Source organism: Lygodium microphyllum, chromosome 20, assembly GCF_053477565.2.
Source record: "Lygodium microphyllum isolate KBCC chromosome 20, Lygodium_microphyllum_v1.1.10, whole genome shotgun sequence".
NCBI classification, from domain to species: domain Eukaryota; kingdom Viridiplantae; phylum Streptophyta; class Polypodiopsida; order Schizaeales; family Lygodiaceae; genus Lygodium; species Lygodium microphyllum.
In genome coordinates this window covers 66,065,104-66,091,820 of record NC_141154.1, presented here as the reverse complement: position 1 = coordinate 66,091,820, position 26,717 = coordinate 66,065,104, and the positions used below count along the sequence as shown (strand labels likewise).

The following is a 26,717-nucleotide window of genomic DNA, read 5'->3' as shown; positions in this document are numbered from 1 at the left end:
CCAGCCATGGGTGCATCCAGATGACTATCTTTCATAGTCTATAAATACCATCTAGACATTTGTATTGCCTCTTGATTGTGCATAAGCTCTTACTAAATTTCAATTTCAGCACTTTGTTGAATATTCAGATAAGCCAATCGTTGATTTTCTGCATTTTCCAAAGGAGCAGCTGGCTGAACATTGAGTTCACTTGCTGAAACTCCAGCTGAATCACCAAATGTAATTGGCAGCAACCCGCCAAATACATCACGGGCAGCCTGATATGTGTCTAAACCAGCCAAGGAAAGTTCTGATTTTTCATCAAATAGTGCATCCCTACTGATAAACACCTTTTTAGAGACAGGATCATAGAGTCTGTAGCCTTTGCTCTCACTACTATATCCCACAAAAATGCATTTGATAGCCTTGTTATCCAACTTTTTTCTAAGTATCTGTGGAATGTGTGCATATGCAAGGCACCCAAAGGTATGAAGGTGTCCAACAGAAGGTTTCCGGCTATTCCAAGCCTCAATCAAAAGGTGTAATTTTCTTCAATGCTTTGGTGGGGCATTTGTTCAAAACATGGCAAGCACACATGATGACTTCCATCCAAAAACTATGTGGCAAGCTCTTTGCTTTCAGCATACATCTGGCCATCTCCATGAGTGATCGATTCTTCCTCTCTCCAACCCCATTCTGCTGTGGAGTATAAGCAGTAGTGTACTGATGGACAATGCCCTTTTGCTTTAAAAAAGAATTCAGCATAGAGGACATATTTCCCCTCTCGGTCCGAACGGAGAGTCTTTATTTTACAGCCACATTGGTTCTCAACAAGTGCAACAAAAGCCAAGAATGCATCATACACTTCTGACTTTTTGACCAAAGAGTAGACCTAGCAAAATTGAGTAAAGTCATCAATAAAAGTCACAAAATAGTAACATCCTCCCAATGACTTTGTCTCCATAGGCCCACATACATCTGAATGCACTAATTGCAACTTGGTTGTTGCTCTAAAAGCAACATCACGGGGAAACAAAAACCAATTGCATTTTCCCCAAAATACATCCTTCGCACAAGTGCTCAGGAGATCTCTCTAGTAGAGGTAATCCATCTAGCATCTGTCTATGCTGTAAGAGCATCAAGCTACCAAAGTTTACATGCCCCATCCTAGCATGCCATAACTCTGCCTGTATCATAGTAGGAGTAAGAGTAGATACCAAGTACGCTGACTAATCAACTGAAAGAGCATCCAACTCGTATAACCCATGACATAAAGTGCTTGTCAAGACCAAAGTCATGTGTTCTTTGTCTCTCACCATGTTTCTGTCATCATCAAACGTGACTTGCAATCCACAACGTGCCAAAGAAGAAATAGAGAGCGAATTCTTCTTTATGTTGGGCACAAACAAAGCATCCTGTAGCGAGAGAATAGAGCCATCAATGGCTGTGAGCACAATCTCCCCAATACCTCTAACAGGGTATGATACATTGTTGGCACACTATACAGACTTGCCAACTGGAGCTGCACCAATAGAAGCAAATAAATCTTTGCGAGATGTAATATGCCTAGAAGCACCACTGTCAAAAAACCAAGTGCCTGCATCCTCAGTAGAGCTAAATGCTCAATTAGCCCAAGAAGTGTCATAACTGCATGTGTAAAAGAAACAGTCCATGTCTGTAACAAAGGATGCAGACTCAATAGCAGTGGAAGGAGCATCAGAAACAGACATTCCTGACTCCTCCTCAGCGATGCGCTTTTCTGCACTCAGTGATGTAGTGGCCTGGCTTCTTGCGATAATGGCATTTTCTCTTTTTGGCTTGCATGCCCCCTTGTTTTTACTTGCCTGTGATGTGCCAGAAGTCCCAAAACTCTACGGAGCATTATTTATTTGACTGCCTTTGCCTTTCTGTCTAGCTCTAAAAGCATGTTCAAAGGCTATGGCATCCACACCACTATTTCTTCTTGTTTGCTCCTCTTCTAGAAGCAAACTGACTAATTGAAGAAAAGTGATTGGCTGTGCAGCAATCCTCATGTTGAAGTTTAAGGCCGTATGAAAAGCCAAGTACGAAGGAGATAATGAGTTCAAAGTGGTAGATATCATTTGTGCATCCAAATAGTACTCATCAACATTCATGAGTTGCTCACGCAAGTCCTGAATTTTGTTCAAGTGATCCTGAATAGAATCACCTTCATCCATTTTCAATGTCTCTAGCTCTTTCTTAAGAAAGAGATGCGAGTCTCATTCTTGCCTGCAAACATCTACTTCAAAGCTAGCCAAAGCTTATTGTGAAGAAGTTGCTGAACGAATGTGGGGGATGATGGACTGCTGAACTGCCAATGCAATCAGCAACAAAGCCTGTGCATCCCGTGTATCCCATGCTTTTTGAGTTGTTGATCTGGGGAAGTGGCTGAAGTGGAGCAGGCTGAGGTTCCCATTGTGCACGTCCTCCTAGAGGAGGAGTAGCTAGAGGCCAAAGATTTTTCACCACAAGCACATTCTTTATCATAAAGGACCAAAGTGAGTAGTTGCTTCCATTCAATCTGTCCTCCTTGGATACATATATAAAGACATCTCTCTTGGCATCCTCAATGTCTATGCCCCTACGGAGGTTAGGGTATGCAACAAGTTTTGGGTAAAGATCGCAGATGGACTCCCAGAGGTGAACTCTTGGATCGTTGGAGGAGACTTCAACAACCTCAAGGCTTTGGAGAACCAGCAAGGCAGAGGCAGAAACTACCAAGGGATGGCTGGGGAGGAGCAAGAGGCATGGGAGGTCTTTCTGCTAGCAGTAGGAGCACGCGATGCCTGGAGAGACTTTGCCTTCCACAGGAGGGAGAGGTCGTTGGACTTCTCTTGGGGATACGGGAGGCTAGGTGGAGTCCTGCTAGAGCGGTTGGATAGGTTCTATGTGGGAGAGTGGGGAGGCTCTCATGGAGGCTAGATTGAGCAGTTGGCAGGCACCACGTTGTCTGATCATTGCCCAGTTCTCTTGACACTTGATCCCCTAGCATCCGCTCTAGATACATGATCCTGTCGGATCCCTGACTCGATCTATAGGAGGGAGGAGGTGACGAGACAAATAGAGCAGATTGGACCAGAGAGTGGGATAGAAGGGACCGGATAGCAGAGGAGCTTGCAGAGGTCCTAGCTGAGTTGAGCAGAATCTGCCACGAGGTAGCTATACAGGCTAGACAGCAGAGCTGGGAGGAGGAGAGAGCACTCCGGTAGGACCTAGCAGCCACGGAGAGATTATTACAAGAGGCACCAGGGGATCCAGACTCTAGAATGGAGTGGGGCGTCCACCTGGGATTTAGATGGGTGAGCACAGGATAGACCGTCCGGTACCTAGGGTTCTAGGTGGGACTTGACATCACTCCTGCCACAGCAGTTTCTTCCTGTCCTTGATTCTATTCGGAAGAAATTGACCTCCTAGCAACGGCCTAATATATTACCTCGTGTTGATGCTTCTCATCCTGCATAGTGCAGCTTCGTCGCCTAGTGTGAAACTTCCTTTGATTAGGGTCAGATGGTTCCAGGGATTCCAAGGCCAAGGTGGTGTGGGCGACTATCATATAGTATCGGTTAGAGGGAGGGCTGCCAAGAGAAGATAGACCGTCAGTCGATGATTTGGAACCCCTAGGTCAAAGATCGGGTTGGGGCACAGATCGGCGAGTGTCCCCACATCCAGTGGGCTGGTTGGGAGGCCGACCTGGCTCATACCATCAGGACACGACGGCAGGTGTACAGGATGGCGGACAAGGAGGTACTGCAACAAGTATTAGGCTGCTAGAGAGGAGTGGAGTTGAGGAGAAGGGAGATAGACACAGCAATATCTCTGGAGTAGCTTGCTTCTCCGATACGAGAGCCGATAGAGTTCGGGGAGGTATGGGCACCTAGGTTTTCACCAACATGCATCCCCCTACAGGTGGCAAGCAAAGTGGGTAGCGCCTTGCAAGCGACTTTCTTCGCCGTTTAGGAGGGAGGGCGTCTGGCCCTTGACAGAGCAGTAGGATGAGGGGATAGCCGCCCTTTCGTGGAAGAGGATTTGGGAGGTGGACCTTCAGGTAAAGACATGGCGACTGGGCCCCTATATTTTATGGAAGGAGCTCAAGGAGTGGCGCCTTTGGATCTGGGAGAGCAGACCACTTGATGAGTGGGACCCAGGAGAGTGGCTATGGCCGGCCACAACAGTCGCGACTCGCCAAGAAGCCATCCAAGTTCATGGAGTACACTGCCATGATTGGCAGACATGTATTGATGCAGGAGGATATGGATTGGGCGCCGTCACATAGCAAGCATCGGGCGGAGCATAGCATCACAGAGCCTTTCCGACGGACCTTCTGGCGCCGCCTATGGGATAGCCTTTCTGACGGACCTTCTGGCGCTGCCTATGGGATAGCTGGAGGCCAAGGAGGGTGTCGTATTTCTTATGGCTGGTGGCACATGAAGGCTTGGCGGTGGGAAGTTGGCTTGCCCAAATGCAAAAGAAGGGAGGTTGTAAGCGCTGCACACAGCAACCTCTGGAAACACCAAAGCACTGCCTTTGGTTATGCGAGGAGGCGCAGCTCGTATGGAGAGGAGCATGCCGCATTCTTCGCCGTATAGCACCCAACCTTGGATGAATCCCATGGGGAGCTTTCTCTTGGCAGGCAATCAACCAGGGCCGTCACCTTCTGTATGAGGCTGGGATGCAGGACATAATATTCATTATCGAGGCAGGGTCGTGCACAGTAGTTGGTTTGGAGACCCTATGCATCCGCCTGGTACTAGAACCCACAGCAGACCACTCGGAGGTATGGGAGATCATAGGGAGTCCAACTGGATGGCATATGTGGAAGGCACGGTGTCAGATGGCTTTCGGTAGAGAGAGACTCTCGGTACACGCGACCTTAGCGGAGCTCTGGACCTCCATCATCCACTCCCTCCGCGGCCGATGGGACTAGGTGCGTGCAGGGGCGAGTCCAGGGCTTGTTAGGAGCTCTATTGTCATTTCATGCGCACTTGGGGCAGCTAGGACCTGTTCTTTATGTCGTCACAAGGCGCAGGCGGGCTTAGTGGTTGTAGGCATTGTCAGGGGCAGATGGACGCATTTCTCTAAGGCACAAGAGGCGTTTTCAAACGACGGGCGACGTTCCCTGACGCAAGCGGCGTTTGCCACAGACGTAGGCGGCTAAAGATTGGCGGGGCACTGTTGGGGCAAGGTATTGGACGTCGTTGCCAAAGGGCAGGCATGGCCAGAACAGGGGCGACGCAGGCAACAGCCTGGCGAGCAACCTTCCAGGTGGACTGGCGAAATGCAAGGTAGCTCCAATAAGCAGGTCGAGTTGCTGTAGGACAGGGCGCAGCTCTGCAAAGCAGAGGGGCAAGGCATCTTTTTTTGAAGTTTGAGGCTGGACCCTACTGCTGAGCTGAGAAGCTGGAGCTTGAACTGAGCAAGAAGCTCCTGGAGCCTAAGTGGAGCTGTGCAAAACCTGAGCTGAGCTGAATAGAGCGAATGCTCTAATACCAAATGTGAGATCGAGACAGGATCGAAGTTCAGCACAAAAATCAATAAATAGTGTGAGAGTGAAGCACGACACCCAATGCAATAGACTGAAAGAGTGTAAACCTGAAAGTACAAAGTACAACCCTTAAACCTTCGGTTTGTAAGGGGTGTTCACACCCGAATACAATAAGTGCCAGTGAGTGTGTGACATAAGCACATACGAAATAAGACCATAAGTCTGGGGGAAATAACTTCTCCTAGTGAGATTAAAAAGTGCCCCAGTGTCCTATTGATCACCAACACTCCTATGTGAGGGTAGATGTAACTGAGGCGCAAGTGAAATACCCAACACTTTTGAGATAAAATTTTTGATTAGTTTGAGAATCGGTTATGATTACTTTTAGGATCAGTTTTGCATTAGTTTTTACACTAGTTATTGATCAATTCTACCAATCAGTTTGTCATCAATTCTCAGATCAAAAAGTGATTAGCTTATGATCAGTTGATACTCAATTTTCAATGGTTTACAGTTGATTCCATGGACAATAGCACATTAGTAAATGCAATTGATAATTTTAGCCATGGTTTATGTTGAGAATATGCTTTTAATTTCAATCCCCTTCTACGCCCAAGTTCATGCAAAGTAGGGGGTAAACATTACAATTTTATACTAGGCTTTATTATGGTTGAGAAACATGAGTTATGGATGCATCCAATGGGTTTCTAACAACAATTTCGGACTATATTTCAGATTTATATCATGTTTATGCTGGCTGAAAATTTTCAGCAAGATTTGGGGCATATAGCATGGTTAGACAATAGTGACCAATGTTGTGATGTGATGCCCTTATGGAAATTCGAGTGCAATGTGCTTTCCTTTGGCACAATGCAGTGCAATCGAGGACGATCGTAAGGTTTTCAAAGGGGAGATTTGTCACAAGGACATGAAATTTTCAGATACTTTAATCTTGCCTATACCATTTGATTAAGTTATTAATCAAATGTATAAGGTTGTTTAGCACATGTGATACACATGGCAATCATTTCATGGTAATAGGCCAAGGACCCCGAGGATACAGTGGGTGTGAAATGTAAAAGTTATGATAAGTTGTGCTAGTTGGGCTTTGGGGGTTAGTTGGTATCAGTTTTGACCCTAGGACAGTTATTTGGCCAATAAGTGTCAGTGGTGACACTATTAGAGTCTAGCATTAGTTAATTAATTAATGCCAGTCCAAGGGTCAACAGAGATTGGCGACCACTCCAAGTTGCAAATGGCCTAGCCAATTCAGTTATGGATAGGCATATTAAATTTTGGATAGGGTAAGAAGTCTTGAAATTAATTTTCAAGATTATTTAATTCTGAAAATTAATTAAATGACTGAATAATGCTGAAAAATGGGTTTAGAATGCTGCCACTTGTTGGCAAAAATGCCCATGCAAATTGAGAATAGCAGTGTGCTGCAAAATATAATCATTTGGGGGTCTCAGCAAGCAAGGAACAATGGGGAGACATCTTCCAGGGGCTAGCAACAACATTGCTAATGATAGCATTTTGGAGGTGCTTGGCAATAGGTGACTACATTAAATACAAGCTAGAGTAGACAATAGGCATATTTTAGGGTTTCCTCACAAAGAAAATCAGATCTCTCTTATCTTGGCTTTCTCTCACATTCTCTAGTAATTTCTCAAAAGATCTCGGCATTTCTTAGCCATTTGGAGTAGATCTCAGCCATATTTGGTGGACAACAAGAAGATTTCTGTTGTAAATCATAAATTTCTACAAAAATTAGGGTTTGACAGGCACCTCCAGACTCGTGCCAATAGAAGAAAGTATTGTATACTAAATTCAACACCTAAAATTTGTGTAATTGTCAATAAATTCAGATGCCAAGAGCTCCTCATTCTTCTCCACAATGCGTAGGCCTCTTCACACGCAAGCGGTGATCAAGACAAGCCTCTATCACAACCTGATAATGAGATGTTAACGAGTGCCGGTGAGAATTATTGACTTTGTTGGATGTTGGATGCACAACACAACACAAAAAATTTAAATATTCAACAAACACCACAAGACATACACGAACCCAAACAACACACAATGCCTCTTGTAGCTCGGAAACAATTAAATAAACTTAATTCCGGGTAGAGCATCACACAAGCCTAACAAAAACTTCGAAAACACAAACTTCGAAGACAAATCCAATTGAATTAAATTCTCATACCTTGACAAGAACCTTGAGCCGACACTCGGCACCTCAGCGTCTTCAACTTCCAAATTAGCACGACAAGAGCACACTCTCGCATGTGACCCTACCCCATGTATGCTTATTGTATCTTGTGAGGAGAGTTTTCATCTCTACATATAAATCTTGAGAAGGACACATGTAAGTCAAATTGCTACTATTGGACTTGCAAGTTTTGTGAAAAGACGATTACAAGTAGCGTGATGGGGCTTATTATTTACTTGACCAAGGCAGGTGGTCAATGCAGCCGGTATCCTTGAATCCCTCAATTCATAGCCGATGATATCATGAAGTACTCTCTTCTCTCCGATCAAAGCAACAATGTGTCATTGAGCATGGCAAAGGCTAAAGAGGAGGTGGTCACTACTGACATGAAAGTGATTACTTCAAAATCCTAGTCGTAGTTTATGTGCCTTAATAGCCTCGTGCTCTACCAGCACTGTTGAAAGCAAAAGGCCATGTAGGAAATCTTTAATAAAAAAAGCTACGGGTGGTAGTTCCGATCCTTGGTTCTTCCTTAAAAAGAGGCCAAAAAATGCAAAGGTAAAGATTTCACCCACTATCATTGAGTGCAATCTCCCATTCCATTTGCTTCGAGTGGATAGATAAAAAAGAATGTTGAACGCTATTGCCATAGTTGATACATATAAGAGGTGCTACGACATCACCTATAACCACATGCTGACCAAAAAGCTCAATGAGGAGAGGGAGAGAACCACCGAATCTCTCAACCCCGTGCATACCAGATGGGCAAAGTATGGTTGTATCATACTTTTCAATGAATAGAGTGAGAAATGAGGCACCATCAATATTCTTGTTTCTTCACCTCTTGACACATTTTTCTTGTGAGCCACGGATGCAAGGCAAAGAGGATGAAGAACGGCAAGATCTTTTACACACATACACATACAATAAACTATAAATGAGATAATCTTATAGAACAAGATTTATCTTTTAGTTCATAATTCATTATTTATTTTATGTTTCAACTTTTTATCTCTTATCTCCTCATTCATGAATCATGATTCTCCTAGCCTAACATCTCTTCTATATTCATAAATCTCTACCTCTTCTACTTCATCTACATCCTAAATCTTACCAAACTCCTGTTTTACTTGTGCCATGTAGATTGATATGGCCACCAAAAAAACCATAAACTGTAGTGAACAAAGAGGAACTGATGTTGCCATCGTGTAGTGCTGAAAGAGGCTCTCTTTGGTCAAGCCTCTATTTTGATGAAACCTTCTTAATATATCCAATGTCCAAAAGATTGCCCTTACAGTGCTTGCACAAGTGAGTTGAATCTTGAGGTTAAAAGTTCACAATTTAAACTTGTAAGTTGTTACCTTGAACTTAAAGAGTTAATAATCTTTGATTGCTACATGAACATTGAAGTTGAAACCACTTAAATTATTTGCCTAACATAGGATTGCTCGATTGGTGCGTGTAAGAGAAATTGGTCAACATACTCTTTGATACACATTAAGATCCGAAATAACTTGAGCACATAGCAGTTAAATAAGTTGAGAATATGGTAGTTAGAGCAACTGATTTATTGTGGCTCTAACTTACATATGCTACGGACCATGTATGAGATACCTATTGCCAAATAGGTAAGTTGTAATAGTCTAATGTCTTCCACTTGTTAAATATTGTAAATAATGAGTTAGATTCGAATCTTCGTATGCAAATTATCATTTTGCTCCAATTACGTCTTTGTACTTTGTACTCTACATCAAGGGATTTCCTTTGAGTTGTTATTAATAGAATTTTCTTTTCTTTGGAGAAAAAAAGGACAGTATGGTTATCTCCAAAAAAATTTGTAGATCATGGAGGTGTAGATGCAGGGAAACTTCCTATAAATTGACATTTCTTTTTAGAACACTTCTTTGATTAAAAAGAGGTTACAGTAGTAGTTCAGCTACAAGTATTGGCATTTCACAAGTGTATTGGGGATAAAGCATGCCCTTGACTCGTTTGTTTCCCAAGGCAACTTGATATTCCCTGGAGCATGGAGAATCTATTCCTTGCTGAACAGAGACCTTCAATGGCTGGGAATTTTATTAAACACAACATGATTCCTAAGCTTGTGTTTAATCAATCACAAAATGAGCTGGTCAAGACAGGGCTATTATGTTCTCTGAGCGAGTTAAGTGACATGCAATCCATAAACCGTTAAAGAAACGGCCTTTTTTCTGTGTACACTCAGGAGTAGGATGACTCTAGATTCAAACAATAATGAGCTTTGTGTGTCAAGATGATGGTTCAATTTCAATGTGTTGGCTGACAGCCAGACCAGACAATCTCCACTGTACTGTAGGACTTTGACAGATGTCTAGATTGGCACCCTCCATACAATGGTCATTGGCATAGTTTGACCTTTGCCAATGGCATGATAAAGAAAGGGCACGGCACTATCTTATAGGTGATTTAAGATTCCATACTTGGAAACTCTTCAGCCTTTCAACTAGGATGGGGACAAACTAAGGTTCAAAAGAATGATCAACCTTATTTATTTGAAAATTACTGAGTCACTCAACCTAAGATTTTTTATGGACTGGATTTTCTTTACTTTAACCTTTGATCGCTGTTGCAGATGCCTTGTGTTTGTCATTGCACTAGATGTTTCTTGTCAAAGCTTTGCTGTTTAAAAATGTTGTATAAGCCTCAGCTAGTCTGGAAATAGCAAAGTGACTGATAACAATGCTTTCTTGCACGCCCTTAGTGTCCTTGTTCAATTTATTTGACCAATTTCATTGACCATTTTCTTGACTTCCAATGCCACAGACAACATTGCAGCATTTCCTAATCCTAGATTTGAAGGAACTGCAGCCCTTGTCCTTGGGCCCAGTTTCTGGATGCTGTAGTTCCCAGTGGTTTAGTTGGCAACAGACACACTTTTATAACAACCTTTCTTGCCCTATTGACCTGATCCATAAAATGGTCATTTAATGTGCATGTCATTGCAAACAAAGAATACAAACTTGGACAGAAACTTGAGATCCAAACTTGCCTTGACTGGTACATTTGGTCCACCAGTTCTTTGTCGACTCCTCGTACCTGTCCCAGACACATTAGCATTCTATATATACTTTCACATGCATATAGACAATTTAAGCTCAATTAGCAAAACATTGACATAGCTGCCTAACAGGTAAGAAACCAAATGACCACTTACTGTAGCAAGTGCAAGACATCCCTTTGATATGGCCAAACCATAATAGCCATCAAATACTGAATCCAGGAGCTGCAACATTTGAACAATATAATAAACTCGTATCAGCCTTACTGGCTTCTGATGAAGGAAAATCATTGATCTTGCAACAAAAACAGGAACAACTCACATTACATGACTTCTCTGTTGAACAAGTATCAGCAAGGAGAAATGCATGAGGAAAATTTAGCGACAGTAGTTCTCTTCCAACAAACATCCAAACTCGTAGACTGTCATCCTTGTCACAGTAATGCAACTCGTAAGCAACATAATTTATAGTTCATAAAAACAATCAAATCATAGAATGGCCTGAAACAGTACTTCTGCATGTAACCATGTGCAAAGAAGGCATGAACTGCCCAAAAAACTCTAGCTCAAGCTTTTCTAATAACACAGTACCTTGAATGTGAAAAAATTGAACTGCTTATTGACGTACAATTGCAATAGGATTACATACAACATGAAGCAAAGTCATTATTCAAGACATCTTCTTTGGTCTGACTGCTTAAATACAGCTTTCCTACTAACTTCAGATAAGAAAAAGATAATAACACTTTTGCAGCTTTCTGATATCAGTGAACTAAGTAATTACCTGACTTGTTGAGTATAAGCATTGCCCATCGAATGACCATACAATCCCTGTAATCTGCAGAATGTCAAGCAACACAGAAATTATACACGTCCTTGTCAGTACCACATTATCAGCTGAACCTTGCCCATATTTATTTTCACTGCAATGAAACTGTAATTTTTTTATAAAGAGATGAAAATTCATTAACGTAACCTTAGAGAAATTTCCCTAAGGTAAAAAATGAAGTGCACAGAAGGCCATGTAAAGGGAAACTAAGTACATCATAAATATTTGTGTGAAGTTTGAACAACCAATCTGGTGGGGCAACTACATGCCAAACCATATGAGGGCTAGCTGAAAGAAGGTGCCCAAATCCCATATCCACAAGAAAGCATCTCTGTTCCTCATCCTCTTAGTATTACAATTATCGTGTTCCTTTGTTGTTTAGTTGTGAACGCTCCCTTATCCACATGCACTTTTTACCTTGTACTTGGAGAACGGTTTCTTCACTTGTGTGAACACCCACCTTGGGTGTGGTACTATAGTACCTTAGGGATTGTGCTTCCATTCCATCATTCTCACATTAGTGGATGTGACTTTCTAGCAATCTTCTCCTCCCTCTTGTTCATTATTCAATATCAGTGTGCGCGCGAGTACGTGCAGTTGAGCATTGACCTATCAATGGTCATCCCATTGAGTCATTGTGCCTTGAAGTATGGAAAGTAAGGATGGGTAGCCCCACTACCTTCATAAAACAGGTAAAACAATCCCACACACTACTTGGATAAGTGCCTAGGGATTACCTGAGGAGGGGAGGGGGAGGGGGGGGGGGGGGGGGGGGGGGGGGGGGGTGGTGCTAATAATATAGAGAATATGTGAAGAGAGACATGAAGATTGGAGAGGAAGTAAGATAAGCAGAGCCAACATGCAAGCATAGGGAACTGCCTTTGGAGACTACCATGTGCAATGCCACGAGTATGGTGGATCCAAAGTGGACCACTCCAAGGGTGACCAAAAGGGGATAAATGCACACAAATGCATGTTGTCATGAACAGAATGCCAATACACTGGAGTTATACAAAGGGGAATGCAAGATGTCACGCTCACGCAAAATGCTATGCAATGGTGCCACTTAGATAATACCCCTGCAGGGGAATTGTTCACTTGCCCAAGCACCCTTTTACAATCATGCCATCCTGACAATGTGGATGAAGGTATAATGTTCGAAAGAGTACAAGTACAATGTCTGAAACAAAATTTGTAAGCATTATCACTACCACTATTAAGAGAAGAAGCTGCCCCCTTGCAAAGTGGAAGGAAAAACTGTAGACCGCTCCCTCTCACCATTGGACGGTGGAAGGAGAAGTAAGCACCCCCTCTGTTTACAAAATGTTCACATCGATGGGGAAAAAGAGTAGCACCCAAATAAGAAGAATGACATACATATCTAGCTGAAAACCTATGAAATGAATAGCCTCCAAGGTGGCCTCCAAAGAGGCAATGGCAAATCGTGTGAATGAAGCATCACTAAAAGATGCAGCCATGAGAAGATGTGTCAAACAATCCAAAGCTTTGCTAGTGATACATTCGGTGGAAGCAAATGTCAACCTGCAAAAGGAAGCAAAAACAACTACATAAGATCATAAAATATGCAAACCTCGACTTCAATGTTAAGTGCAAGTGAGTCCTATGGACAAATGTGAATAGGATTCCCACTACCAAAAGATAGAGATGCTAAGAATGTGAGAAAGTAAAGGAGAAATGTGCAGCAGAGAAGAGAAGAGAAACTAGAGCATGCCCTACAAGGATCAAGTGATGTGTAGGTAGGGGGTGGAAAGGAATCCCCGTCAGTATCACAGAGATTTCAATTAGAGAGAGACTCCACAATTTGTTGTACCATATGGTCTCTAGAGAAAGTGGACTCAAGTGCTGCTGGCTGAGAACTTGAAGGAGAGGGCAACTCGGAGTAGAAAGGAGACTCATCAAGTCATTCCTCAAGAGAGGCAACACATGCCCAATGATAACTAAAGTCCACAATAGTAGGATGGGCAGAAATTTCTAACAACTCCTCAAGTGAAGAGGGACTAGAAGAACCAACTGCCATGTCGAAGGAGAGGGCAGCTCAGAGCAAGAAGGGGACACATCAAGTCATTCCCCGAGAGGCAACACATGCCTGATTATAACTGAAGTCCACAATAGTAGGATGGGTAGACATTTCTGACAACTCCTCAGGTGAAGAGGAAGCAGAAGAACTAGCTCCCATGTGAGTAGTGGGTCTACCCTCTTGTCTCGGCTGTGGAGGGGGAGCAAGAGGGCCCCCACCAGATGGGTTCGAGACAGGAGTCTTGGGCGGACTGCCCTTAGCCTTTGAACGACACTCATCAAAGTGACCAGCCTTTTGACAATGTTGGCAATACTGACTTTTCTTTGGTACATCCTACCACCCACGTTTGAGTTTTGAGTGGGAAGTGTTTGGTGACTCACTAGCTTGGTTTGGATATGCATGTTGATTGGAAGGTGGAGTTTGTCCTTTCCTTGTTGCCTCTTCTGAGAAGATGCAACAAAGGCCTCCTTTGTGGAGAATATCTCATGAAAGTGATCGAACACCCAAGCATAACGCAAGAGCTGACACCCAAATTCATAAAACGTGGGCATCTGAGGCTATGAGATCACCTATTGCACAAAAAGGAAATATTTCTATGGTAGCTTATTAACGAACAATGTAACCTGATCATCAAGGGATTTAGGACCCCAGTGGTTGAGAACTCAGCGAGTAAATGCCAATACTCAGCCAGCTTGACTTTCAAGTCATCCTTATCAATGATGGTGAAGTTTTGAAGCTCATGATCTAAGTTGATGCGACGAGTCCAATCCTGTGCTGCACAGCGATCAATCAGATGGGCCCATCACTCAGAGGCAAGATCAAAATATTGGAGTTGCTATTGAAATTTAGGAAGGAGACATTGCATCAACTCGACGATGGCTATGGTATTTCTGCTTTTTCAAGAGCGACAAACCTCATACGGATACCAACGAGGGTCAAGCTGAGGTTCTTATCCAAGGACAAGTTTCCATAAACCTTGGAAATCCAATACATGCCTCATGATATTGAACCAAGTGGTGAAATTCGACCCATTAAAACAAGTCTTGTCTAAAAATGCATGCTTTGCAGATGAGGATGAATGGGAAGCTGGGGGATAGGTGGTGTAGAATATGAAAGTAAATAAGGTGGATTTGGTAGAGGAGTAGGGGGCTAGGCAAAAAATAGGTGATGAGTGTCAAATGGGTGCCATTCATGTGGAGGCAAGAGAACATGAATGTTTCCATAAGGTGCCAATGGGAGAGGTGGAGGCAACGTGATACCTAAACCCTCTCCAAATGTTGGCTAGGGAATGAAAGAATGACTAGTCAAGCCAATAGATAATCCCACAGAGGCAGACTGTGTGATCTACTAGGGCATACTTGGATATATTCGGGATGCACTCCCAAAGGAATACCTCGAAAATGTGTGGGGGGAGGCCTAGCCTCCATCACGGAGATGTTGCTTGAATAAGGGAAAAGATATGCCTAAAGGCTGTGCCCATGTGTGGAACCCCCCCAAGGTGCTGTGTGTTGCAACATGTGATGCACTTACTAAAGGTTGAAAGGAAGGTGCAACGAAATATAAGGGTGGGATGGGTGGGAGCTTAAAAGGATTTGTGATTGGTGTGAAAGTGGGAAATGATATGGGTTCTTTTTGTCCATTAAATGCATTAAATTGAAAAGATAATTGTGATGTGAATGTGGATGCGCCTGCTCCAGTTTGACCACGAGAAACAAAATCATTTGAAAGAAAAGGAGGTGAAGGGGTACTTATAGCTTGTGCATTCAATCGAATACCTTCTTTTGAGTTCAAAAAGAAATATCTATCTTCATCATTGCTCATAAACCAGAAATTATTGTGGATAGTCTCTTCATTAAGAGGATCTCCTGATCCTTAAGAAAAAGAGGAATCAGTATAAATAGATCTGTTCATACCTGACATTGGAGTAAAGATGAATGATGAAAGTGGTGTATAGTCCATGCTAGTTTCCACTTGTGGATGGGCAGTCCGTGGTTAAGATTCTGTCTTTCCTCCATGGTCATTAGTTTTATGCAACGAAACTAAAGGAGAAAACTTAGTCTTACATTTAATTTGCTACTAAGCCCTATGCATAAGAATGAGATCATACTCCGCAGCTGAAATCTCGTATGATCAATAGACTCCATGGTAGTTTGAAGTCTCTCTAGGCATGCAGATCTATCGGAGGCAAGCTAGGAGGCTCACAACTGATTGTTTCTAGACATGTTTGGTTGTGAAGACTGAACTGGTGTGGAAGTGTTTGAAGTCATCTAACCCTTCTATTGTTCTTGCTTCTACAGATGAGCTTTCCATTCAAAGTCCTAGGTATCTAGAAGAGAAACCGATTGTATGACAAAGCACAAACTGATAAACACAATATAGTTGGGATTAGGGTAACTCAGAGACAATGAACACAATGAATAATGAAGTCAGAAGTGAATGACTATTGAATATACAGTGCTCATGTAGCAAATACACTATGCAGTGAATATTGAACCTCGAACACTCGAATCTCTGGGATCAAGGCAAAGGTTATGAGCTGAAGTGTGTTGTACTTTGAACGGATCTTGAAACACAGCAAGGCAAACTCTATGTGTCGAACACCAAATGCAGCTTTGAAAGCTAGATCTGATGGTCTAATGATCTGATTGCTTGTTAAAGAATGGTCTAATGTAATCTTTGATAAGGGCTCCTTTGATAAGCCCAATGTCTCAATCAATCAATCAATCAAACAAATAATTAGGTTTGGGTCAATATATCATCTCCTCTCACCAAGCGACACTACTTTGATCCTCTATCTAGAGCAAAACCCTGGACTCATCCTAAATCAAGTCCTCTCTCTAGAGACGGCTACCCTCCACTGTGAGAAAGTGGACATTTTATCTCTCCTAATTGTAATGATCCTAATAAGGATACTCTTGTAGTAGCCTTGGAAAAGCAAACCAATCTTCCATTGAGAAAGCAACCTGCATGGAAAATCTCCTTCAAGAAACACAAGTCCTTTGTCTAAGAGTGTGGCTAAGCTTTGATCATTACTAGTGCTTAAAGAGAAGAGGTTGCCTCTTCTTCACTTCAACAATGGTTGATGGTAATTCATGAAGGCTAGAAGCCTAGATGTACAAAAGTCCAATGAATTCTAGGCTCTCTTGGTTCTCCAAGTGTAAGTATAGTAAATTGTAGCCTCAGAAAAGTTTCTTTCATGGCTTGTCACCTAGAAGAAGGCCCTTGAAAATGAGCTAACCAATAAGGTTTTTCTTTGGCTATCTAGGTCTAATATCCCCAAGCTTCCTATTGATCTAGGCTAAATAATAATATTCAAGCCTTCACTAACTGTAGGGGGTGACAATTGACTACTTGAGACGTTGGTGGTGGTGGCAACCCATGTGATGGTTAAGACACATGTAAGGCATGGCTTTGGAAACTCATCTACTATAGCTACTCATGCTCAACAAGATGCTCTTTTTTCGAGAACATAGTATGATGATGATGACAACAAGTTAAATAGTGACTTTGTTGCAACCTCACAAAACTATCATGAGTCTCTCCTTAATGATGAATTTGAGGACTAGTGATATGAGCTCTTCAGTGACAAGTCTGAAGCTCTCTAGAGTATTGTATTTGAGTGACTACTCGTTTCCTATATACTAAGTCTAGTGACTCAATGGCAAGTTGAAACTTGATACTCGTGTAGACCTCTTTTTTTTTTTTTTTGCAAATAAAGCGTGCCTAATTATATTACTTCATAAAAAACCGAAATACAAGAAGGTGCTCATGCTCAACAGACTAGCTGGAGCTAATGCAAAGTCATAGATATATCAAGTATACAAGCCTCTCCGGGGGGTCTAGAGGGGATGGGGGCAAGAAGCCATGGAGGGGGGGGGGGGGGGGGGGGGGGTTTGTGGGGGTGTATCGCCATTTGGGGCTGCCTGTCTGCATCACGAAAAACATGTCTTGGATGCCCCAAATGCGCATGAAATGAAAACACGGAGCTCGTGCTGAGCTTGAGACTCGCCTTGCACCTGGTCTTATCGGCCACAAAGGGAGTGGATGATGGAGATCCAAAGCTCTGTTAAAGTCGCCTGTACTGAAAGTCTCTCCGCGCCAATAACTTCTTGATATTGCGCCTTCTAGATATGCCATCCAGTAAGACTCCCTATGATCTCCCGTACCTCAGAGCGGTCTGCTGTGGGCTCCAGTACCTTACCGATGGGTAGAGACTCCAAACCAACCACTGCGCACGACCATGCCTCAATAATGAATATCGTGTCTTGCATCCCAACCTTATACAGAAGGTGACGGCCCTGGCTGACTGCCTGGCAGTAGAAAAATCCCCATGAGATATATCCAAGGCTAGGTGCTATACAGCGGAGGATGCGGCATGCTTCTCTCCACTCACACAACAAAAGGCAATGCTTTGGAGACTCCAGAGACTACTGTATGCAACATTTACAACCTCCCTCCTTCTGCATCTGGGCTAACCAACTCCCCACCGCCACGCCTCCATGTACCACCAACCATAAGAAATACGAAACCCTCCTTGGCCTCCAGCTATCCTATAGACAGCGCCAGAAGGTCCGTTGGAAAACCTCCCTTATGCTGTGCTCCGCCTAGTGCCTACTGCACGACGGCGCCCAATCCATGTCCTCCTGCATCAGTACGTCTTTGCCAATCTTGGCTCTGTCTCCAAGAACCTCAATGGCTTCTTGGCGACCGCAATGGCCAACCATAGCCACTCTCTCGAATCCCACTCTAGCTCATCAAGCGGCCTACCCTTCCAAATCCAAAGGCGCCACTCCCTGAGCTTCTCCCAAAAGACATAAGGGTCCAACCGCCATGTCTTCCCCTGAAGGCCAACCACCCGAATCCTCCTCCATGAAAGGACAACTATCTCCTCATCCTGATGCCCTCTGTCAAGGGCCAGACGCCCACCCTCTTGTACGGTGAACAAAGTCCCATATGGGGCACCTCCCACTCTTCCTGGCACCTGTAGGGGGATACCTACTGGTAAAAACCTAGCGGCCCATACCTCCCAAGCTCTACCAGCTCTCGTCTCGGGGGGGCAAGCCACTCTTGAGGTATTGCTGCATCTATCTCCCTTCTCCTCAACTCAAATTCTCTATGGCAACCTGATGCCCGCTGCAGCACCTCATCCACGATCCTGCATACCTCTCGTCATGTCTAGATGGTGCGAGTCGGGCCGGCCTCCCAACTAGCCCACTGGATGTGGGGGCACTCGCCAATTTGTACCCCATCCCGATCTCTGACCTAGGGATTCCAGACAAGCAGCTGGCAGTCTATATACTCCTAGCAACTTGGGGGGCTCTGAATTAGGGCCTTACGGAGGCCGTGCCACACATGAAACAAACTACGTAGAAAGGGGAATCTGGGGGGAGGGGGTGATCTGGGCTATCGTGAAGATCTATCTCAGGAACAGTCTCCAATCACCGCCAAGCCTCGATCTACACTCTTCGACATCCTTCTGCAATAGGACCTTCTAGGTCTACCCTCTTGGTGTGAGGCCGCAAACTACTAGCTTGCCCAAGAGGGCCATACTCTGATACTCTGGGTCTATGATCCCAAGCCCTCCCTCTAACCGATGCCGGATGATGGTCACCCACGAAACCTTGGCCTAGGAACCCCTCAAACCGTCTTACCGGGCCCAAAGGAAGTTCTGCACTAAGCAGTGAAGTTGAACTACACAGGACAAGGAGAAGCACCAACACGCGGCGATGTACCAAGTCGTCGCTAGGAGGACCTGGTTAACCACCACGGCTCGGAGTACTAGGGAAAGGCAAGCGGTACTCCAGTAGGTTAACTTCCTCAAAATAGAGTCAAGGACTGGAAGAAACTGCTGGGCGGGAGTGATGTCAAGTCCCACCTAGAACCCTAGGTAACGGACGACGGTCTGCCCTCTGCACACCTATCTAAATCCCAAGTGGATGCCCCACTCCGTGCTAGAGTCCGAGTCTGTAAGGAAACCAACTCACTTTCGCCTATTGATTTTCCCTCCCACTGCAGTACTGAACACCTCAAGAGCCACTCTTACTCTCTCCAACATCAACTCATCGTCCTCTACGTAAAGTGTTGTATCATCTGCATAATCTGAGTCTAACAGCTTCGTCTCCTCTCTCACTGGAAGTCGAAGGCCACGTAACCCCCTTACACGTGACCTGAGGAAGTGAGACATCGCCTCTGCAAAGAGTAAAAACACGTACAAGGCCAAGGGGCAGCCCTGCCGAACTGATCTCTCCAATCGAAACTCCTCCCCTCGCTTGCCACCTATGAGAACCCCACTGGTGGCCGATCTCTAAAGTGCGGAGACCCCACGGATCCATGCTTGGGGGAAGCCCAACCTTACCATAGTGCCCTCTAAGAAGTCCCAGTCCACCCTGTCATAGGCTTTCTCGAAATCCTAGAGTAGTACAGCCAATCCCTGACCAGTGTGCTAGGCCTACTCTATCGCCTCAAAGAAGGTAAAGACATTGTCTAAGATGTTCATGTCCTCGACAAAGCCTATGTGTGTGTCATAATGATGTCTGGAAGCACACGGCAAAGTCTCCTACCAATCATATTTGCTAGTGCCTTACTGGCCACTGACAACAAGGTGATTGGTCTCCATTGGGATAGCTCCAACCAATCTCCCCCTTTGGGGAGGAGATTGATAAGACCTGCCGAAAGACTCCCTAGCATCCGTCTTGAAGTGAAAATCTCTTGGAAGGCCAGCAGTAAGGGGTCCTTCACCACCTCCTAGTAGGTAGTGAAGAAGGCCTTAGAGAGGCCATCCTCTCCCGGCGGGCATTTCTGCCCATCTTATGTACGGAAAGTCTCCTCTAGTTCCTTCTCTGTGAAGGGGGCTAGGAGGGAGCATCCCATCTCCTCTATGACAAGGGACGCGATGTGATCTCAGACACTATTGGCTGCATGAGTGTTGGATGCCAAAGACCCCTTATTGAGAGAGAATCAACGCCATAATTTTGGGATATCCAATAGGGTTGAGATAGGACTCTAGGTATTAAATGAATCAATTTCTGGATGCATTAGAGATAATTTTCTCTATTCCAAGCATTAAGGCTGGCCTTTACAAGTTTGCTTGAAGATAAGTGAGTATGGTCTGATCTTCTTACTCATTGATACCATGGTCTAAAGAAGCTATTATGAGAACTCTTAAAAGCAATTAAATTCATGTAACAGAAGAGCGGAAGACAACAATGTTGGTGTGGTCAGCGACGGGTGTTTTGAGATTAGCTTAGGTTTGGTGAAGCTACTTTACCATATATAAGATGCTATCTTTGTATCTAGCATTGCTAAAAGATTCCCAAACCCTTAAAGAGTGTCAAATCCTTGACATGAGAACTGATGTCACAGTGTAGACTTCTGGTAGCTGACCCTAACCCTGTCCAAATGCCTGTCTCTTCCCTGCTTACACCCAGAAGACCTGCACACTGCCAGCTTTCTCTGCCACCAGGTTAGACAGCACACAGCTCCAAAAGGGGGGTAAAAATTTAGCTCAACTATAGGAAACCCTGCCTTGCACAACAGCCTTTGGATTGCAGTAATCCCAAAACCTGTAAGTCTGTACTTCTTACATGCTGCATGCCCATTGTATGCACAGTTCTACCTTAAATATAAACACCACACATTTGCTTTACATGAGCACTATTTAAATTGTAAAGCACACAGATGTAATGTCAATGGCCACCTTGCTTGGAAAGGTTGTAGCATAAACAGAACTCACCAGCATCGAGTGTGCATCAGCTTTGTGTGCACTTCTGCAGTTTGTTTCTGCCTCATGCACTTCAAATGCCATTAAACTGCCTGAGCCTTTACCAACAGCCACTTGAACTGCCTCCGATGATTGATTTAATGCCATCATAGCAATTGCTGTAACAGGAACACAATCTTCCAAAACCACCTGTTAATGCAGCATAAGGGTTTACTGTCACACAACGGGACTCATTATAACCAACATCAACAGCTAAGCTGTCTGCAGTATTGCCAACCTTTTGAAGTAAACTCAAAGGTACCGTTCTAGAACTCGGAAGAGTTCTCATGAAATCTTGTGCATCTCCAACCCACAAATTTACACTGGAAAGGAAAATACAAACTTATTGTAAGCTACTAAGACTCAAAATGATGAGGAACATCTCAACACCAAGAAAAGTTTAAAGTTTGCTTTCATATAACTGAATATGAAAGTAGAAAACATCCTTAGTTTGGCTTCAGGGTATTGCCTTAACATCCATACATAATCATGCATAGTCTGTTTATGAAAAGGTTTGGAAACTGTTGCAGTAGTTTGCAGTATACGCAACATCAATGCAAAGGAGTTTTTCTTTCCTCTTTGTTGCACAATTCCTTACTAAATGCCCAAAAACTACAGTATTGAGGCTAATGATTATCACAGCCAATACCTGCCATCAAAGCTGCCAGTTGCAAGAAGAACTTGCTCAAAACGAACTTTGGTTGCAGAATCATCCATGTTGTACCTTGTTTGATATCGTTTGCTCCAAGCAAGGGCAGAGACCCATGATTTATGTGCCTCAAAGACCCCAACAATATTCACAGTTGGAGTTGGTGAGGTTCTATCAATAGAATACACTGTTGGAGGAACAGCTTGCAAAACAGATACCTCACCTGATTTACTCCCCATCGCCATCAGCACAATCTTCTCAGTTTTTTCTTTTGCAAGTCCCTTATCACCACAATTCACCATAAATGTTGATGACCAAGCAACTACAGTACATGCTAACCTATTGGCATAACTCGTGTATTGAGATGGGGAAATGTAATAGCTAGAAATATGGTCAGGGGCAGTTCCATATTCTGTCATAGCTTGAACTGATGGTATCTCACAGTTTCTTTGAGCATTGGTTGCTGCCGTATTGCTGTTAAAAGGTACCTGGAAACCAAAACAATTATTTTCGCTCAAAACACATCTTCCCTTGAAAGATGAAAAATAACTAACATGTGGATCATCATACCAATGTTAGGAGATTCAAATCTTGCACTTTCGATCTTGGACAAGGTTTTACAATCTTGGTTATGGATGTCTCTGGCAAATCAGGTAGTTGGATGTCCTGATCTAAAAGAGAGAACATATCATATCAGGCATATCATATCAGGCTGCCAGCAAATGGTCTGAAGGGTGAAACTTTAATAAAAGAAACAAACACAGACATGCATGCACGCACAAGCACATGCACACAAAAGCAAAGATTGCCTCCCTTTAACTTAATTTTTACACGTCCATGTTACATGTGACTGAACCTAGCCCTTAATGGCAGTCATGTTCAAGGATGTAGGATACCAGTGGATCACCTGATCACAGTGAATAAAGGAAGGCAGAATGATCAGGTGACTGTATGGCCAGCAGGTGCATTGAAAGGGGAGACAGAAAATGAACCTTAAACGACGGCATAGAGAACAAATGGATTCAAGACTGAGTTCATATGGGGCCTTCTCCAGCAAGGTCAAAAGTGCCCATGTGCAATGATGGACAAACCCCCGCCCCCCCCCCCCCCCCCGAAGGAAATGTATCATGCAAAGATGTAGAAACACACATGTATTATCTATTATGCAATGATAAGAACTGATTTCTTTACACTATGAGAGAAGAAAGAGGGGAAATCAGCCTTTCTCCATCGTTGATCAGCAGTACATGGATAGGGCTTGCTTCTTGTTGCTAAAATGGAAGAAAGAGCTCGAGAAGGAGGTGCTGTAATGAATTTACAGGCTTGCTGTCCTGTAAAACAGCAGTGATAGAAGAGGAAATATGGAGGAATTTGATAATGGAGAAGTGGGGAATGATTATGGGAATGGATGGGGCCAGTTTTGGCTATCTGTGGGTATTGTACATGAATTTACAGCAAAGAAAAATAATGCTGAATAAAGAAAAACGAGCTCTTATTTATAGGAGAGGGAAGAGCTAGTACAAAAGGGGAAAGTGGAGTAGCACGAGACAAGTGTCCAGCCACATGTCATGAGATGTGACAAGTGGTGGGACACTTGGAAACTTGTGTGACAAGTGTCTTGACACTTGTCTCTTCTCTATGGCCTTCCTTTTTGGGTTGAATACTGTCAAGAATAGAAACAACCAAATTTAGTAAGCACAGTCAGAGTACAGAATTTACTATTTTTAGAATGACATTCCTATTTTTTAGTAGTAGCATTTTTAGGCTAATTCGAGGCTCCTAAAATTTAGGGACCCCCCCCAATACGGGTATCATATGAAAGCTTTTTCCGTGTACATCGCAAAAACGGTATCAGAATCTTCATGTGACTTTCCTATGCAAAGAAATGTGCATTTCAAGCTTTCAGCCCACACATGCACATTGTACAAGCATTTTATGATCATGCCATCTTGTTGATTGTAATTGTCTGTTCTAGCGGATCTAGCCCACACTTCAAGGCATCAATCCTTTCTGTGTGCGAGTCTAACCCTGATATGTGTGAGTTCTGGTCACAGGCGCCCAATCGGGCCATATAGGTGGAAGTGTGAACTATCTTTTCTCTAACCTAGCGCGTGGGTCTACCATAACCTGTGACCACTCATCAGTGGCCAGCTCCAATGCACTTTTCCTTATATCTAATTAGTGCAAAGGAAACAAATTTAATAAATCATTATATAGACAAATTAATGAAAAATGATATAAATTCTGTTTCTATAGAGTTGTGACAGCCCTTTGGCTTTTATTCAACTGTTCTCAGCTGAAAAGCTTCTTGATATGGCTGAAGAATGTCTGGGTAATCCTTCATGAATTTCTAATCTACCCACTATGTATCTGTTGTGGGTAGATTCTTAAATTTTAGTAAGAATTTTCGTGTCACAAGGCCACTTCTCGTGGTTCGATCCTTGTGAAACAAAATCTGTTCAAGTTCCAAGAGTTGCTATGTTTCTTTAACTTCTGGGGGATCTTCAGTAATGGGTTTCTTTGGTTCTGGTCCTATGTAAGGTTTTAGCAAACTTACATGAAAAGCATTGTGTATTTTCCAGTGAACAAGAAGCTCAAGTCGATAAGAAACTTCATTTATTTTCTCAATCACTTTGAAGGGTCCAAAGTATCTACTCGAGAGCTTTGGAAAATATGAATTTTGACAGGAACCTTGTTTGAGCCCTGCTTTTATCAAACTTTAGCAAGACATATTGACCTTTTTCAAAAGCCAAATATCTTCTTCGTTTATCTACTTGCTTCTTTTGTCGCTCTTGGGCAACTTTGATAGTGGCTCGAACTTGATCCATTGCTGTTTTTAAATCTGAAGCAAACTCATAAGCAGCAAAAATCTTATCTTTAGTGCGAATAATTGGAGGAGGAATCACTTTACCCTGTACTATTTCATTTGGAGCTTTCCCTGTGGATGAGTGTACTGTATTGTTGTAAGCAAACTCCAATAATGGAAGATATTTCTCCCATTGTGATTTATGTTCACTAACATAAGCTTTCAATATATCCAAAAGAGTGAGATTCATCGCCTCTGTTTGGCCGCCAGTTTGAGGATGAAAAGCTGAGGAGAACTTTAAAATGGTTCCCAAATTCTCAAATAAAGCACGCCAAAAGTTACTTGTGAATTTGGAGTCTCTATTTGAAATGATCTCAGAAGGCATACCATGTAATTTGAAGATATGTTGAATGAAAAGTCTTGCAGCTTGTGCGGATTTCAATGTTTTATGACATGGAATAAAATGTGATTGCTTGCTGAATCGATCAATTATGACCCAAATCATATCATGACCTTGAGGTGTTCTTGGAATACCTGAGATGAAATCCATTGTGATAGATTCCCATGGATCTTTGGGCACCGGAAGAGGTTGCAACAATCCTGGAGTCTTCTGCCTATCATACTTGGATTTTTTGCATACTAGACAAGCCTCAATGAAGTTATGTGTATCTCTTCGTAATGTTCGCCAATAAAAGTAGCGCTCAATTGCACTTAGAGTGGCTGCCCTCCCTCTATGCCCTGCATAAGGGGGTTCATGACTTTCTTTAAACACCTTTTGTCGAACAAGAAGAGTGACACAAAGGCGATTGTTCATGAGAAGGTAACCGTCTTTGATGGAATAATCTGGATGAGAACCTCCTTGCTGTAAATTTGATCAAATTGTTGCAAAATCAGTATCTTCATCATAAGTATTCTTCATCGTTTGAAAATCTTCATGATGAGCCACTGTAATAGTTGCAATGCGAGGCACTCTAGAAAGTGCATCAGCAACTGCATTTTGTTTCCCTGGAGTGTACATAATTTGAAAATGAAACATAGACAAGAAATTTTCCCATCTTGCATGTTTCTCCTGCAAATGCTTTTGAGTCTTGAAATACTTCAAGCTCTGATGATCAGTTTTAATAAGGAATTCATTGCTTAAAAGATAATGTTTCCATATCTTCAAAGCATGAACCACTGCTAAGAGCTCCTTTTCATAAATGCCATATCTTTTCTCCACATCATTTAGACGGCGGCTTTCAAAGGCTACGGCATGGCCTTCTTGATTTAGCACTGCACCAGTACAATCATCGCAAGCATCTGCTTCCACCACAAATGGTTTTACCAAATCTGAAATGATAAGAACAGATCTAGAAGTAAGAGCTGTTTTCAGCCTTGTGAAGGCTGCCTTTTCTTTTTCCTTCCATTGGAAAGAGGTCTTCTTCTTTGTAAGGTCATGAAGTGGAGAAGCCATATGTGCAAAATGCTTGATGAAGCGGCGGTAATAAGAGCATAAGCCAAGAAACGATCGCACCTCATGTACATCATGAAGATGAGGCTATTCTTGGATTATCTTGATCTTTTATTGATATGGCTTTGTCTCCTTGAAGCAGATGGGCTTCTTTCCTTGAATTCTTTGGCATTCTCAACTTTTTCTAGTTTGAGAAATTACTCACGAATTTGCTGATTCTCCTCTCTAAGACTTTGAATGGCTTGAAGGATAGCACTCGACTGATCCATTGAGACTCTAAGAAAAATATGCTCAAGCACTCAATGCAAGGGCTGAAAAGAAACAAACTTATAATTGTAAGCACTACCAGTGTTGGGGTGACGACCAAGCCAAAGCTCTGATACCTCTGTAAACGCCCCAAACAATGTAGTATGCTTAACAATTATGATATTCGCTTGTTTTCGAGATTTAATATA

The 26,717-nt window shown here is 43.1% G+C and overlaps 1 protein-coding gene across 3 annotated transcripts in view; it reads right to left on the bottom strand.

Annotated features, from left to right (window-relative positions):
* Positions 1–26,717, bottom strand: part of LOC148018975 (Transducin/WD40 repeat-like superfamily protein) — a 186,797-nt gene that overhangs the window by 11,007 nt on the left and 149,073 nt on the right. For all 3 annotated transcript variants that reach the window (XM_087701481.1, XM_087701482.1, XM_087701483.1), the window contains 8 exons: positions 22,577–22,677; positions 22,007–22,494; positions 21,596–21,680; positions 21,331–21,507; positions 11,516–11,569; positions 11,054–11,161; positions 10,888–10,956; positions 10,723–10,769 (listed from right to left, as the gene is read on the bottom strand). In XM_087701481.1, the coding sequence (XP_087557607.1) occupies positions 10,723–10,769; positions 10,888–10,956; positions 11,054–11,161; positions 11,516–11,569; positions 21,331–21,507; positions 21,596–21,680; positions 22,007–22,494; positions 22,577–22,677 (1,129 nt within the window). The remainder of the gene's footprint in view (positions 1–10,722; positions 10,770–10,887; positions 10,957–11,053; positions 11,162–11,515; positions 11,570–21,330; positions 21,508–21,595; positions 21,681–22,006; positions 22,495–22,576; positions 22,678–26,717) is intronic.